The sequence below is a fragment of the Aedes albopictus genome, chromosome 3, assembly GCF_035046485.1.
Source record: "Aedes albopictus strain Foshan chromosome 3, AalbF5, whole genome shotgun sequence".
Classification (NCBI taxonomy): Eukaryota; Metazoa; Arthropoda; class Insecta; order Diptera; family Culicidae; genus Aedes; species Aedes albopictus.
The window spans coordinates 126,248,218-126,265,580 of NC_085138.1; the positions used below are offsets into that span (position 1 = coordinate 126,248,218).

The 17,363-nt window shown below is 42.9% G+C and overlaps 2 protein-coding genes across 2 annotated transcripts; one reads left to right on the forward strand and one right to left on the reverse strand.

Moving 5' to 3' along the window:
- The first annotated feature begins 548 nt into the window (after nucleotides 1-548).
- LOC109400366 (cullin-5) lies at nucleotides 549-3,743 on the forward strand. Its single transcript, XM_062842735.1, has 6 exons — nucleotides 549-638; nucleotides 701-1,030; nucleotides 1,093-2,144; nucleotides 2,207-2,327; nucleotides 2,494-3,177; nucleotides 3,267-3,743. The coding sequence occupies exons 1-6, from the start codon at nucleotides 624-626 to the stop codon at nucleotides 3,402-3,404; spliced, it is 2,340 nt and encodes a 779-aa protein (XP_062698719.1). The 5' UTR covers nucleotides 549-623; the 3' UTR covers nucleotides 3,405-3,743.
- Nucleotides 3,744-16,363: 12,620 nt separating this feature from the next.
- LOC109400374 (uncharacterized) lies at nucleotides 16,364-17,245 on the reverse strand. The gene is made up of 2 exons (XM_019672879.3): nucleotides 17,056-17,245; nucleotides 16,364-16,993 (listed from the first exon to the last, which is right to left on the reverse strand). Exons 1-2 carry the CDS (start codon nucleotides 17,148-17,150, stop codon nucleotides 16,387-16,389), a joined length of 702 nt encoding a protein of 233 aa, XP_019528424.2. The 5' UTR covers nucleotides 17,151-17,245; the 3' UTR covers nucleotides 16,364-16,386.
- Between the last annotated feature and the right edge of the window lie 118 nt (nucleotides 17,246-17,363).

Sequence of the window (17,363 nt, forward strand, 5' to 3'; positions counted from 1 at the left end):
TGAAGCATGTTTCATGATTATGGCCATCACAATCGCAATCTGGGAAGTTTAGCACATTCTTTAAGTAGATGCAGATGCAAGTTTCAGTCACATCCATTAATTTATGTTCCCCATATGCATACATTACATACTATATTGCCCCCTTTCGCACAACAGTCCCATGTGAATAGGAAACCCAGCAAACATGGGACTGTTATGCGAATGGGGGCAGTATACTTACCACACAAGTTTACTCTTTCTTTAAGAAGGAAGCTTTCACACTCCTATGGGTAGGCTGCGCATAATGAGCTACCCATGACAGTCTGAGTAAATTGCGGAGTTCTACAGTTGATGAGTTACCAGACGGCAATAATATATACTGCCGTGTGCAGCATAGTTGTCCCATATTCATAAGGATTCCCATAAAATATGCGACAACTATGCTGTATACAGCAGTATAGGTATGAATTTTTTAATCAAAAAATTTGTGTTGAATATTCGGAAATTTACAGTGAAATTGCAGGGTGCTCATTATGCTCCGTCTACCCCTACTACACTAATTAAATTATAAACCAGCAATCAATTGGCGTTTCAGCTTGTTTTTCGTTGCTGTTAAGCCCAAGACTTATAGGGCGTTACAATTCATGAGCAGTGCCAAGGTTCTTCATGGTCCCAAAATCAATTCTAATGTCCACTAAACAGGAAAATTCCACTCTTCCAGAACAACCAGACGTCGTTCGAGGAGAAATGGCCTCAAATGCGCCCGATCGTGCTGAAACTGCTGAAGCAAGAACCAGTCACACACTCCGAATGGCAAGAGCTGTTCTACGCAGTGCACCTGGTGTGCCTCTGGGATGACAAAGGTCCCTCGAAAATACACGACTGCCTACAGGAGGACATCGTCACGTTCATCAAACAGGCCCAAAGCCGAGTGCTGGCCCAACGCGAGGAGCAAGCACTGCTCAAAGCGTACATCGTGGAGTGGAGAAAATTTTTCACCCAGAGCAGCTATCTGCCGTTGCCGTTTTGGCAGCTGGAAAATGCCTTGCAGGTCAGTGCGGAACTGAATGTTTGAAAGAAAAGAATGTAAAATTGTTTCCTTTTTTGTTTCAGGGTAAAAGTCAGTCATCCGGACACAACTCGAGTAGCAGTTCCTCAAAAAAGTCAAATCACTCGGACGACAGCATCGTGCGGAAGCTGATGCTGGATCTGTGGAACCAGAGCATTTTCATGAACATCAAACACCGCCTGCAGGACTCGGCCATGAAGCTGGTGCATGCCGAGCGGAACGGGGAAGCATTCGATTCTCAGCTAGTGATCGGTGTCCGCGAAAGCTACGTGAATCTATGTTCCAACACCGAAGACAAGTTGGAGATATATCGGGAGAACTTTGAAGCCGCTTATCTACAAGCGACGTCTGCGTTCTACCGTTTGAAGGCCAGCGAACAGCTACAGGCAGATGGAGTCAAGAGCTTCATGGAATATGCCGATGCCAAGCTGCGAGAGGAGGAAGCCCGAGCCGAGCGATACTTGGAACCGGGCAGCATAACCGCTCTGGCACAATGCTGTGTCACGGTGCTTATCGGAGATCACTTGCCAACTCTGCTGGCGGAATGTCCTCCGTTGATAGAGGGTCGTGAAACCGATCGATTGCAGTTGATGTTCCGTCTTCTGGACAGAGTGGCAGGTGGCGTGGATCCTATGCTTCGAGACTTGGAGAATCACATTGTGCAGGCCGGCTTGGCGGACATGGTGGCCGCGGCTGACGTTATAACCCAGGATTCCGAAAAGTACGTGGAAAGACTGCTGGAGCTGTTCCGTCGGTTTAGCAACCTGGTGAAGGAAGCCTTCAATGACGATCCTCGGTTTCTGACGGCTCGCGATAAAGCCTTCAAAACGGTGGTCAACGACATCACGGTGTTCAAGCTGGAACTGCCAACGTCGGCCACGGCCATGGCGCGCGGTATTAAGTCGGCCACTCCGGAGTCCAAGTGTCCGGAGCTGCTGGCCAACTACTGTGATATGCTGCTGAGGCGGACGCCTTTCAGCAAGCGGCTCACCACGGAGGAAATCGAATCTCGCCTGAAGGACGTACTGCTGGTGCTCAAATACGTAAGCAATAAGGATGTCTTCATGCGCTACCACAAGGCGCATCTGACTAGAAGGTGGGTGACTGGGATTGAAATGTGTTCTGAAAGTGTAATTTTGCTTTTCTTCTTTGTCGCAGACTGATCCTCGATTCCAGTGCTGATAGCGAAAAGGAAGAGGACATGGTGGAATGGCTGCGGGAGGTCGGTATGCCGGCTGACTACGTCAATAAGCTAGCTAGGATGTTCCAGGATATAAAGGTAAGAGGATATAGAAGGTAACGACATGTGGTGACCGAGAACCAAAGGTTTCCTCTTACGTCATAAATGGGCAGACCCTTAGGGTTTTACCGTTAGTAACTCAATAGTTTTCAGTTGATTTCCAATAAAGAACACTATCATACCTACATTTTTTTTACACTTTCAGGTTAGTGAAGATTTGAACACACAATTCCGGTCGCAAACGACACGACATGATGCCATCAATATCAAGATCCTGAACGCCGGGGCCTGGGCGCGAGGTTCCGAGCGAGTGTCTGTTAGTTTACCGCTCGAACTCGAAGACTACATCCCCGAGGTGGAGGAATTCTACAAGAAGAAACATTCCGGTCGAAAGCTGCTGTGGTACCATCACATGAGCAACGGTACCATTACCTTTGCCAACAATTCCGGCCGGTTCGATCTGGACGTAACCACGTTTCAGATGGCGGTGCTATTTGCCTGGAACCAGCGCCCGAACGACAAAGTGTCCTACGAAAACCTGCGCCTGGCAACGGAACTCCCCGATCCGGAGCTGCGCCGAACGCTGTGGTCTTTGGTTGCCTTCCCGAAGCTTAAGCGGCAGCTACTTTCGTATGACCCGGTGGTGGCAAATCCGAAAGATTTTACCGAAAACACTCTATTTTGGGTGAATCAAGAATTTGCCCTGATAAAGAATGGTAAACCACAGCGACGGGGCAAGGTCAATCTGGTCGGGCGGCTACAACTCAGTACCGAACGATCCCAACAGGAGGACAATCAGTCCATTGTGCAGCTGCGAATACTGCGCACCCAAGAGGCCATCATCAAGATCATGAAGATGCGAAAACGATTGAGTAACGCTGCCCTGCAGGTAAGCACCTGAACTTTCCGGAAAAGAAACAAGACGTTTTAAGTCATGGATTAGAGTACTCTATAAATCTCCCTCCTCTTCCGTTTCAGGCCGAACTGGTGGATATCCTCAAAAACATGTTCCTACCGTCGAAGAAGATGATCAAGGAACAGCTCGAGTGGCTAATAGAGCACAAGTACATGCGACGGGACGACGACGATATCAACACATTCATCTACATGGCTTAGGCGCACCTACGGAATCAGAGCCGGGAATTCATCAAACTAAATTTTACACCTCTCTCTATCCCTCTCTCGAACCGTACCTACACAAATCACAGTCCGTACTAGCATGTGTGATGGACTGACTGAGTAGTTCCTGGGAGGAGGGGAGGAGGGGACTTACAAAGCAAACGTGGTTCATATGCGCCGTGCACTGTGCGTGCAGGCGATCAGCCTGCTTCCTCGCTGGTAATCCAGATCTGAACCGACTAAGACATATTGTTTAATTGTTGAACCTTTGTCCAGGGAGGAAATAGGTATTACGCTTGCAAGAAAATAAACCGATAGGATTTTGAGAACAACCCAGCACTTGATTCTTGGTAAAATGGGTCAGCTATGTTTATCACATCCCGTAGCTAGATGTTATTTTTTTTTCAATTCTCGTCGAATTTTTGCTGAGTGCTGCACTAAAGAATCGGCTCTTGATCATCAACCTGTACGTTCTTTCGTTCTCGCGTGTATTGTCGCAGCTGTGGTGCCTGTAAACATTCGCTTCACAGATCCTGTCAAACGCCTCTCCGCCTTCCACTACGATGCCGAATCTGCTGTCCTTCAGTATGTGGGTGCTCCCAATGAAATTGAGAGATCTGCTGTTCCCCGAATCGAGTTTCGAATCGCGAGTCCTCTCCTGTCGTCTGGATCGTTGCCGTAGGATCTGGATCGTATTTTTTTTTTCTAGTTTTCCTTTCGCTGCTTGTTGGTTTCATGACTGGCTCGCAGAGCCTGACATTTCCGGTGGATCGCAACCGAATGTCGTCTCAGTATACGCGCAGAATCTCCAAGCAGCGTTACCAGACAAGGCTGAGCTGGGTGTGGCCTCTGTAGAGAACTGCTGGAGTACTGTAGAAGCAGCCATCAACAACGCAGCCGAGAGCACCATCGGATACGTGTTACGGGGTCGACTGACCAAATGGTTCGATGAAGAGTGGTCGTACCGTAATCCGTGGTCAAATTGGTCACTTTAAAACAACTTTTGCGCATAAAATCAGTGGCAATTTAAATATTGCCAAAAGAATTTATGTAAAATCAGTACCCAGTGGATCTCCATGGAACCATGTGTTAGAATTTTGTTCAAGAAATAAACGTTAAGTTAAATAACTCCAAAAACCAAAAAAAAATGGAAATGCCACTTTGGGGCGAAATTGATCAATTAAGCATCGGTTGGAAAGCGATTTCCTTCTTCGCTTAGTTTTGCTCTTCTAAAACCGAATAAAGCGTTTGAAATCTTATAACTAGTGATTTTAATACTTAAAATGCAAAATAAAATTTTAAAATTTCCCATTAAACTCCTATAGGTAGGCAATTTTGTTTGAAATAAGTGATTTACATCACAATAAATGGCTATTTTATCAAAAAATGAACTTTTTTTTATTATTTCATGTTCAGAATAGCTGCACAATTTCCCAACCAAGGCTCCACAAAAATGTTAAAACAGAGAAATCCTATTATAGCAATCTATTGTTTAGTAGCAATGATTTCAGCTAAATGAGAAATAGGGGAACTTACGTATTCTCGGCAGTTTTGTTCTCTTCGTCATGTTTTTTTTTTAAATCTGTAGGTCTCAGAGTTGGCCTCAAATCCTTCTCAACCATGTTGAGTTATATGCCCCAATTTCAGACAATTCGGCCCACAAAAACCCCGCATGACGAAGAGAACAAACCTGCCGATAATACCCATCGTCACCCTACATTGTAAATTACTAAAAAAATAAGGCAAAACTAACTTTTTATTTCTAAAAAAAACTAGGAGTAGCTAATGTCTGAGACATAACCGCAATGTTGACGTAGGACAAAAGCTGGAACGAGATTCCGACTTTTATATTTCCATTATAGGTACAGCATCCGCTCGATAACTGACTGCTCTTTAACTGGACTGCTTTTTAACTGGGCACTCGATAACTGGGGCAAAGTCGAGTTAAAAAGCAGTTATCTGTCAAAAATAAGCGAAATATAACCTCACATTTTACAAATCGGTAAACAAAACAAAATATAACAATAGCCTCCGGCTCCGGAAGCTCAGTCGAGTTATCGAGCGGCGCTCGCTTACTGGATTGTCGACAAAGCCCAGTTATCGAGCGGAAGCTGTACAATGTTTGTTGTTATGATAATACAAATGGTGGACTGATATGTTGAGTAAAGTTGTTGTGTGATCGCTTTCGCTGAACGCATTCATAACCCAACAAACATTTTTGCTGTATAAGAGTAAAACAAATCACTCTTAAGCTAACTTTAGCTCAAGAAGCTGTTATTCAGCTGGTTCGGTTACTTGGAAAGATGTTGACTAGTTCAAGAGTTATTTCGTTTTGAAGAGAAATGGTCAAATTACTGTTCTACGAGAGAATTTTCATCGAGCGGATAAAATTATTAGATAATTGAACGGCGTTAGATAGATCTTTTCAACTAAAGTTTAACGTGAAACTCTTTCTCGACAATAATGTTGTTTTCATCCAGGAAGAACATATTAGTGGCCGACTTCACTAATGCTGAACTACCAAGCTTTCAGTCTGTCGCTTTTGATTATCCGAATCATAACTCTTGAGGAATCATTTTCGCTGATCCTGGAAAAGACCGTTTATAAAACGGAAGATTTTGGCAAGACAATTGCATGAATTCATCACGCAATGCGATTTTACCCATACTGAATGCGGCCGTTTGCTGTCGTGGATGAGATTTCTGGTGCTGCCACCACGATAGCCGCGAGTCATCGCTGAGTTTGCTTGCAGCTGCCTAGCTGGAAGGTGACATCTCCACTCTCCTTGACTGATCCATGGAAAATGATGAAAGATAACAGAGGAAACAGCTTTTATGTTCCTAGATTAGCAGATGAAGCCCCTCCCATTCGGCGTGCTTTCCAGTTTATTCCGTTTGCATGACCCGCCCACATTGTGTCAGACGCTTCAAACGACTAATCAACCGTTCTTTGAGACAATTTCTAATCGAACGGATAAACTAATTGAAGTATTGAATAGTTAAGATCATTTTAATTCGATAAATATTAGAATGAAACAATGTTCCAGGAACAATTGTCCGAATAAGATATTCTCGAATGCCTCTATAATTCCTGTTTCTCCCAGGAAGCAAAGGCTGGACACTCGAGGTTTCCTTCTGAATTCCCCCCGATATACTAAACTTTTACCTTTTATTCCATAACCTCGACTGCGCAGCATTTCTCGATTTGCAAAGGCAACTTCATCAAGAAAAACTTATTGGTCAAAACTCCAGACGAAGCAGGAGAGCTCGTTAGTGTAGCGTAATATATCATCCTGGCGAATTTGAAATGCTCGGCGTTCCAAAGCCTTCCACGACATTCCGTACGCGTGCAAAATGTTGCATACTGAAGAGGCACTGATGGTTACTCCAAAATGGTTCATAAATCTCTGGCGGGCTTCATCGAGGTATAGTATGGGATACTTCCTGTACAACTCAACAATCCAATTTCGCTTATGTTCGTCAAATTTCCGGAAAACCTTCGCTCGTTGAACTGTCGATAGAGTGTGATCAGCTTGGTAGGCTTGAATCCATGCCGATACTGTCGTCTTAGCTTTGCGAAAAATAACAGCTAGTTGGCTTCGCGATAGACCCAGGAAGAAGTACCCGTAGAGGCAGTGGTACTTCGTGTTCGTACTTGCCTTTCTGTGCTCAACATTTTCCAGAATAACATTCATACTTATTTATTAACCGTAGAACTTAATGAACAAGTTTGCAAGTAGGTTTTTACAGAAATCTTTAGGAAACCACAGTCGGATGAGAATGAAAAGCAGTAAACAAACTGAGATCAGATGATCAGCTGTCAGTTTCGTTATTCATGACAAGTCAGTTTGACAGATTGATATGTCAATTTTCCCACCGACTATTGGAACGACTATTCTCTTTCAACGACCGTTCCGAACGGTCGAGTCCAATTTGGAAATCGTCGCACAATAATGCGCTGCTAAATTTCGCGTAGAAAGATTAGTGATCGATTTTGCTGTTGCTGAGCCACCAAGCATTCAACCATTCACTTTTCGAATGCACTACACTTTTAACGATCGATGGAATATATCCGAAAATTATAAGATTTATAACTCTTAAGGAATAACTTTCTCTGGTCCTGAAAAGGTCCGTTCAAATAACGGTTGGTTTTAGAAAGACAATTGAAAATTATCCGCACTGAATGCGGGAAGCCATCGAAAACTGCCGCCGCCTACCGAGAATGAGATTCCTGGTTCTATCAGATAGATAGTCGAGAGTCGTCGCTGGGTTGGTGCGCAGCTACCCAGCTGCGGAGGTAACTGCCATTGCCGGGCCCACCGCAACCGCGATAAGTGAATGAGATTCCTGGTGCTATCACTCGCCGCAGTTGACGTGCTGCTGCGCAGCCGTGGACGTGATATCGACCTCCACCCTCCCTGACTGATCCAATGAAAATGACGAAAGAAATCAGAGGGAACAGCTTTTATGCCCCTTGATTAGCAGATGAAGCTCCTTCCATTCACCTGGCTTTCCAGTTCATTTCGATTGTATGACCCGCCCCGCATGCTTCGAACGCTTCAAACGATTTTCAATCAAGAAATGAGAGAAAGTTTCATTTAACAAATAAAGTAACCAAAATATAAAAAGATTTAGATCATTTTAATTCGAAAAATGCTAGAATTAAACAAGGGATCGTCCTTAAATTACGGCACACAAAAATGAGTCATTTTCAACTCCTCCCATGTCACACTTTTTGTACACTGGGAAAAAAATCTTCATTCCTTCTATGTGTCCGCGACATGGATTTTTGCAATGGGGGTTAACAAATGTTTTCCATTAGTGCGACTCATACTTTTGATGAGGCACCATACAGCAGCGACTCATACAATTTAGAGCACATACTATGTATTCATGTGCTAATTTGCCTGGGTCTCGGCCTGGGTAATCGGGTATTGGTTGCATATACTTTGGATGTGGTTTGGCACATGGATATTTGCCATTAAGTATGAGGCAATTTTCCTGAGTGTATGGGACCTCTGAAATTTTTATATGGGTCGTCACACTTTGCTGACCTCCCCCCTTTAAATGTGACGTAATTTCTGGACGCTCCCCAATTTTTCACGAAAAATGTTTCTGATAGGACAATGCGTTGCTAAATTCTGGGTGGAACGATTAGTGGCCGGAATTCAATCTTTCATTTTTCGATTGAACCACACTTTTCTCGATTGATGGAATGAAATTATCTGATTTACAACTCTTGAGGAATTATTTTCGGTGGTCCTGTAAAGGACCGTTTGATTATTTGACGATTTTAGGAACGAAATGGCATGAAAACATCATAGAGACGAACCAGCCAAGGGCTGAAAGTCTCTCAAATAAAGATAAATCAATCAATCAATCATGAAAACATCATGTCACGCAATGCTAAATACAGGATGCCACCAAAAAACTGGTACGCCGCTTTCTGCCATGGATGAGATTTCTGGTGCTATCCGCACGATAGCCGAGAGTTGAAGTGCCACTGCTCAGCTGTGGAGGTGACATCCATCCTGCCTGACTGATCCAACGAAAATGACGAAAGAAATCAGAGGGAACAGCTTTTATGTTCCAAGATTAGCAGATGAAGCTCCTCCCACTCGGCTGGCTTTCCAGTTTATTTCGATTGCATGTCCCGCCCCGCATGCACCAGACGCTTGAAACGGTTAATCAACCGAGAAATTAGAAAATTTTCATTTAACGAATAAAGTAATCAAAATTTAGACTATTTTAATTCGAAAAATGGTTAAATTGAGCAATGTTTCACGAAAAATTGTCTGGACAGGATAAAGCGTTGCTAAATTCCTGGTGGAATCATTAGTGGTCGGCATCACTATTGTTGCGGGGCCACCAAGCATACCATTTTTCACTTTTCGGTTGCACTACACTTCTACCGAGCGATGGAATGAAATAATTATCTGATACACAACTCTTGAGGAATAATTTTCTATGGTCCTGAAAAGAACCGTTTGAATATTGGACGATTTCAGACAGAAAATTGACATGAATTTATCATGCCACGCAATGCGTGTTAGATTTCCCCGTGCTTAATGCTGAACGTCGTCGAAAATTGGCCCGCCGCTTGCTGCCGTGGATGAGATTAGTGATCGCCTTCACTGTTGCTGAACCACCACTAAGAATTCAATCTTTCACTATTTGTTTTCACTACACTTTCTCGGTCGATGGAGGAAATTTATCCAATTAACTCTATAGGAAGCATTTTCGATGGTCATGAAGAGAACCGTTTGAATTATGGACGGTTTTAGGAACAAACTGAAATCAATTCATCATGCCACGCAATGCGTGTTGGATTTCTCCGTACTGTTTGCTGGAAGCCGTCGAAAATTGGCCCACCGCTTGCTGCCGTGGGTGCGATTCCGGATTTTGCTGCTGCCTCTGCCACCACCGTCGATCAATCCGATGTTCAAACACTTCCTTGGTCTGCCGCGTTCGGCAACAGCACCCTTGCCGAAAACCACCGCCACCGAGCCGACACGGCCGTCAAAGAAGAATGACGAAAACGCAAACGAAGAAAGTGGGCAGCTCTCGTTCGATGCGTTCACCTCGAGACGACAAAGACAAATGATGGAAGATGCGAAGAAGCAGTAGCTTTTATATTCGACGGGAGCATCCAAAATGTGCTCGGTCGTGATTGGCTGGAATAAACATGGGTTTACTTTTCCCAATTTTTCAATAGTTTGCTATTGAAAATCAGCAAATGTTAATATTGGACATAATTGGTGTAAAGATTTCCAATCGATTAGAGCCAAAATTTTGAAAATTCAACGAGAAATGGCTGAGTTATTACGCTCAAAATCTCCACTTCAAACGTAACGCGGCCGATTTCTGAAAATTTAGAATGACACCCGATATAGAAAAGAGAGACGTAGTCCTACGTCAAAAAGTCTACACTCATCTCTGACATCTACGAACCAGATGACGTAAACAGTTTAAGATCATTACGACGCCTAAGAGTTCGTAGCAGTGTTGAAAAATTCATTTCGTCATATCTAAATTCAATCACCTACAGCTCATTTAACCCTTTCCTTCCCACGACTTTGAACAACTATTTCTATGCCAAGAAAGCGTGAACCGAAAAAAGTGCTTGAACAAAAGTTATTGCAAAATGGCCAAATTATTCGAAATCAATGAAAAAGTTTTTAGTTGTAAATCAATAGTTTTTTGATTGTTTATCAATAGTTGCACTATTGAAACAAGTAGTTGGCAGTTTGATTTACCTAAGCAGCTTACAATCATATTCTATAAACTATTGCATCATATTCATCTAATTCCGTTTGTCTCGAGTTCGTCGAAAATCGATGGTGCTCTAGAGCAACCATGGGAAGTAGAGGGTTGAGAAGCTGAACCTGAGAATATGGTATATGGAAGACTTGTGCAGCTATACCAGTTCTGCTAGAAAGTCACGGAAAACCGCTATTTTTCGAATATTTAAGGTAAATGTCACGGACTACCTTTGAAAAATGCCAAATGATATTCACGATGAATATCATTTAGCATTTTTCAAAGGTGGTCCGTAACATTTACCTTAAATATTCGAAAAATATCGTTTTTTCCGTGACTTTCTAGCAGAACTGGTTCAGCCGCACAAGTTTTTCATATACCATATTCTCAGGTTCAGCTTCTCAAATTAGCTGTAGGCGATTGAATTTAGATATGACGAAATGAAATTTTCAACACTGGTTCGTAGTATGGAATTACAATCACCCCGCTGATCAATTTGACCCCGGTTAACGGTAATACTGTACATAATATGAAACCCGGAAGCATGTGGACTGATGCAAACTAAAGCGGAAACAGTAGAGCCGTCTCTTTCGGGACAAAAAACGTTGCCAGCCGTTTGGAAAAGCAGAACGCGAGGAAATGGAACTGCTGTGTCGTTCTCAAGAAACATGGAAGTTCTAGGGTAATTGTTCCCATCGTTGTGGTAGTACCTAATGTTGCGGTAATGGCAATTGAGCACTTTTTCGACTGAAATGTTATCAAAAGGTATTTTTAATATATGTATAGTGCTTAAATTATAAGATTGCACCATTTGTTTGCTTAAGATTTGCCCAAAAACCTATTTAAAAAAATATTTTCCTTAATGTGTTTGCTGCTGTGTTCCTATTGTTGCGGTAGTGTTCCTAATGTTGCGGTATCCCATATGATTTCAATGGGATACCGCAACAATAGGAACAAATACCGCAACATTAGGAACACAATGTTCTTTCAGATAAAAACGAATAAAATGCTCATAACAACATAAAAGTGGCAATATTTCGTTATTTTCCCGTAGATTAAGGATGGATTTTATTATTTTCAATTGGGTTGTTTAGTGAATTAAATATTGCCATTTTCTTTAGCCTAATCGAAAGAGCTCATTTTTCTGAGTATGAGGTGATTTTATTGCGTTCCAATTCCTTTGTTTTGATGGTTTATAAACAAAACAGTTTTAATTTTTGTAGATAGAATGACAGTTCAATCGATAAAGTGACAGTTCGCCCCGAACAAAAAATTTTCCCCATACAAACTTTAAATGCATTTTAAAAATAGTTCCCGGGCACCAAAAATGATGAAATTTTGGATTTCGACTATTTTTTGGACGGAGATTCCGATTATGCAATAATCTGGATACCCCTAAAGAACCCAATTCAATCCATGTAAAAAGTTTGCTTGGGGCGATACAATTGTGGTTTAAGCATGAACCCAGTGCTTAACTCCTCCATGATCGGATCAATTACCCTACCAGAAGCTCAACACATCCCGCAACGGCATTGTGCCGCGAAGCAAATGAGGTGATCGAACGGTGAAAGCACCTGTTGCTGTTAGTATGATATGAGGAGCACGTCAGTCATGGACGACCAAGGAAGCGGCAGAAATGATTGCATCAGTTGTAATAGACAATTCAATTGCGAAAGCCAAGGCGAAAGCAATTTCTTCAATGCCTGGTTTAGATTGTTCAATTCAAACGAGCATCTGACTTGCAAACTTCTCAAACATGTCCAATCCAATGGAAATGACGTTTTTAGACTAAGCAAATGACTTGAGTGTCCACTTGCATGCTCTTGAATTCATCTCAATAGGCTCCTAAAGGCCTATCTCAATTTCTGCATAATTCGATCAGGCATTGATTAAAACGACATGTTTACTCATTTTTTAAGTATTCCTATTAGGTAAAGCCCATAAAATATATTTTCAAAAATTTTAATAATTCTTGCAACACTCCTTGTTTAGCACCAAATTTTGTGTAAATTTTGTTTACCGTGTATGTCAAACAGGAACATTTATTGTCAAAAGTGAGCCAATGTGGTGTCTTTTGCAACCCGCCGTTTCACTTTCGTTACGTCAAGGTTGACCTCGAATGTCAAACAAGACCTGCTCATCATTATTTTATTTTCAAGTTTATTAACTATTCTGTTATTGTTTAAGTTCGGCAAAATTACCATTGAGATCAGAAAAGCATGCTCTTTCGTGTCATGCAGCAAAACCGGGGAAATATTTTTCATTTTAGGACCCTATTGAACCAAGTGTTTACAATGTTCAACTCGTGCGGCACGTAAGGGAACGTTCAAAAATTACATCCAACATTTGGGGGAGGGGGGGGGGGTGTCCTAGAAAAGTGTGACAGTACGTGTATTAGGTATAGGTAAATAGCGTGACAGAGGGGGGAGGGGGGTCTAGAAATCCCAAAAAATGATGGACGTATTTTTTGAATCTTCCCAAGCATACTGAATTGAACTCATCTCGCTTTACAGATGACTTGAATTCAACTCAAATGAATCGCGGGTTTAGACGAGGCAAGTGAGATGAATTCGTTTGAGTTGAATGAAAAGTTAAACATGTTCAACTATTGTTCAAGTCAAGTCAGTTGATCAAGTGAGATGAATGGCGGTGTTTACTATAGATAGTAGAGTAAACATAGATCCGAGTTGATGAATCCGTTGTATCCAAACGAACTGTCAAAATCTGTATCCAAACGAGCATGACGTCACGATTTGGATAACATCAATGGAGCGCATGACGTCATATTCAACCGTCGCACTCTTGAAAATTACTACTTTCACGCTTGAAACATTTTAGTCAGCGGTGTCCGCGGATCTATGTTTACTCTACTATCTATAGTGTTTACACGTTCAATTCGCATTCAATTGGGCACTTTCCATTGACTTGAATGAAGTCGCTTGCACCATGTAAACCAGGCATTGTTGGAGCTAGTCCACCATGGCCACGCAGGCCATAGCGAGGCTAGCTCCGTCGTTGCCCGTTCCTTTATCATTGTAATTAAGAAACAGGCATCGACGGAGCTAGCCTCGCTATGGCCTGCGTGGCCATGGTGGACTAGCTCCAACAGGTTATGGGCCCAGGAGCGTGTTCCACAGCACGTATCGACCGGGAGAAGGATCGGCCGCATAAGTCGCGGAGTCGCAGGTTCCACGCTACCCGAGCGTTCAACGCTACCTAACTTTCAACTGGTATAACATAAATCACACGAATATGGTTAACGGAGACCGTCAGGCAGGACCGGATTCAAAAATGTGGGGGCCCGGGGCCACAGTGTTGTGCCAAAGTTCATAGAGAAATTGCGAATACAATTTATAGCTATCATTTTCGAGAAGTTTCTAGTAAAATTTGTAGCACATTCCTAACGATTGCGCTGTCGTTTTGCGAAATCTCAAGATAATTCTGTAATGAAAGTTGATCAGCATAAAGAATGAACTGAACACTGAACAAAAACTTGTTCTAACACGACTGCTAGGGGAGTTCCTGGTGACCTCCCAAAAATAATTGTCCACAAAGCTCTCAAATCGAAAAGGAAATTATAGTAGGGCATGTTGAAAAAAAAACTAGCGGGAATCCATGGAACTTTTGATGAAATTTCTAACTTCATTTCTAATAGAATATGCTATTAAATTGCTTGAAAACCTTTAGCGGAAAACCCGGACAAATTTTTAGTCAATTTCTTTACAAATTTCTTCTGCAATTTTCTAAATGAATCTAAGCATTTTATCAGGAGTTCGCCATGGAATCATCCTCATTTCAGTTAGCAAATCTCTCAACTCAAGAAATTCGGACTAAAACTCTTCAAAATAATCTGCCCTAAATTCAAGCTCGATTTTCTTCTTGTGTGCTAGTAGTGGACCCTGCGCCTATAGTGGACCCCCTACACAAAAACCCAAATATGAATGCCCAAATCAACTGATTCGAGGCAACTCCCACCGGGGGAACATCAATTACATTGTTCCACAGCAGTTCCTGACAAACAAATTGCCAAGTGATCACAAAAATCGATTATTTTAACTACTTAATGAATGTAAACACTCAAAAGGGTCCACTATAGGGCACATTCAGGAGGGTCCACTATAGGCTCCGTCGGCAGCGTGACAGATAACATGGAAATCAAATGGGGGGTCCACTATAGGCGCCGAGATATGTGTAAACATTCCTATAGTGGACCCCGGTGGGGTCCATTATAGGCAACATCGATGCATATTTTCAAATGCGTATTTCACTGGAATAATTTATTATTGTTGTATGTTTGACGATCTTGGGAACATAAAACTTGTCATAAAATTTCACCTTGGAACAATCCATTGACGTAACATAGCTAAAAACCCGCAGAAGTAAATGTCGATGGCTTAGGGGGTCCACTACTAGTACCCAAACCCTACTTTTTTCTTGATTCATTTTATTTTTCGTGAAGTGAAATTTTGTGGGGGCCCGGGGCCCTGGATAAGGTCAAATTAGTGGAATACGATAGACTTTCGGAATTCGTAATTTCTTCCTGCACACTGTGTATTTGGATGCTGACCTCTTCGATCAGTATCTAGTCGGGCATTGTAGAACACGACTAGTGGTCCTAGGAGGCTTCGGATAAGCCACAGGTTTGAAAACTGGACAGAAGTAGAAAGTAAACTCCAAATCGCTTTATGACCGCTACACAGTACGGCAGAGAACATCAACGAACCAATTCTTGCATTGCGGGAAGTTAAGAATGCTACGCAGTAGCTCAAGAACAATAAAGCAGCAGTAAAAGATGGTATCGAAGCGGAGCTCATCAAGATATGCCCGGAAAAGTTGGCGACCTGCATACACCGGCTACTAGTCCGGATTTGGGAGACCAAAAAGCCACCGGAAGAGTGGAAGGAAGGAGACTTTTCTCCATCTACAAGAAAGATGACAAGCTGGCGGTCGCTCGACAATAGACCAGATTTTCACCGTGCGGCAAATCTTTCATAAATGCTGCGAACTCCCAACGCATTACCAACCAGTTCATCGACTTTAATGCGGCGTACGTCAGTATCGACCGCGCTATGACGATCATGGACGAGGACGGCTTCTCCGGGAAGCTCACTAGACTGATAAAAGCGAGAATGAACGGTGACAATGCGTATGGCTTCCGTGCGACCTGTTTATTTCGTACGAATCTCGTCGGGGACTATACGATAAGGTGTTATTTCGTGCTGTTGTTCACTATCGTCCTGGAAGATGTTAAACTTCCGGTAGTTGCGCGGTTGGCTACCCCCACCAGTACCGCGCTAATGCTGAGTACAAAAAGCGTGATTTTTTCAATGTGTTGTACAAAATACAACAGCGCGATCGCTCGAGAGTTAAACGACAAGCCGAGCTCAACAGCATGTGCATAATTTTTACAAAATCCTGCCAATTTGTCTGCTTTGCGGATAACATCGATATTATTGCTAGAACATTTGGTAGAAGAACTGTATATACACTCGCCTGAAACATGAAGCAACAAAGTCGAACTGATGGTGAACGCATCTAAACAAAGTCAAAAAGATTCACCCCGCAACAAATGTATCATGTAAGTAGGACGCTCATAAGGTCGGTGGTTCTTTACGAAGACTGAGACAAAGACCATGCTCGAGAAGGACCTGCAATCACTCGGAGTTTTCGAGAGGAAAGGGTCACGTTTTGATTGAATTACAGAACATACATATCTTTATTCACAAGTACAAGTTAGAGCTGGTCTTAAACTTAAGCTGGTAGGAATCGTCACACTCCACGGACAATGCTTTCAGCAATCGAAGGATCGGTTTGGCCGAAATTGAATCCAACACGCACGAGTCCAGATAGCACACGTAAACCGATGCCGTTTGATCCTTGAATTTCCGGTAGCTCAAAGCCCCACCAGCCAATCCCGTCACAACGTTCGGAGCGTCCAGTTTTGGAATCTGACTCAACTGCCCGTTGATGCTTCGAATGAAGCACACCTCTTCTGCATCGCTGCCGGATGTTCCCTTGTGCATCACCGAAGGTTGGAACGAAACTGCCACCACCTCGTCGGCCACTTCCAACCATTTGGCCAGCTTCTCGGTTATCCTTCCGAACGCGTTCAGATCCTTTTCCTCCGACACGCACACCAACGAACCCTTTTCTGCGTCGTAGTAAATACTGACCGTTCCACTGTTGAGCTGGCAAATGGGAGATCTTCCTTTCAGCACGGCGGTCCCGGCGAAACCGGAAATGCCCGGTCCTTCGAGTATAAGCAGTCGTTTGATGTTGTCCAACTTTTGCTCAACGTTATCCTCGTTCAGCCATTCCCATTCGAGGCTGAAATAACAATGATGAAAATGTTCAAGGAAGCGGAGAGGAACACAATCATGAAAACTTACGGTTGTAGCGGGGCCAGATCTTCGTCCCCTTCATCGTAGTCATCCCAGAAAGCACGGGTGGATGGTTCCACAATTTCTCCGAAATTAAGACTCATTTTTCCAACAGTTTACCGTGAGCTGAAGAATTTGCTTTAGTCCAGCGCAGCCGGTGTGCAGAGAAAAAACAAAAATGTGCAAGTCGCTTTGTCTGACAGCAACACAAAATCAAAACATTTTGGTGATCATTGATGATGGCTGTGCAGCCTTCGATGATGTACTAAAAGGGATTTACCTTGATTGGTATATGAAATTGTCCAAAATAAAATTAA

What these genes read in the sequence shown, in the direction of transcription:
- LOC109400366 (XM_062842735.1), top strand. An exon ending in AGCTGGAAAATGCCTTGCAG is followed by an intron (nt 1,031 to 1,092) that starts GTCAGTGCGGAA and finishes TTTTTGTTTCAG; the next exon opens with GGTAAAAGTCAGTCATCCGG. An exon ending in GGATGTTCCAGGATATAAAG is followed by an intron (nt 2,328 to 2,493) that starts GTAAGAGGATAT and finishes TTACACTTTCAG; the next exon opens with GTTAGTGAAGATTTGAACAC.
- LOC109400374 (XM_019672879.3), bottom strand. Translation starts at nt 17,150, where the DNA reads ATGAGTCTTAATTTCGGAGAAATTGTGGAACCATCCACCCGTGCTTTC. An exon ending in GATCTGGCCCCGCTACAACC is followed by an intron (nt 16,994 to 17,055) that starts GTAAGTTTTCAT and finishes TTGTTATTTCAG; the next exon opens with CCTCGAATGGGAATGGCTGA.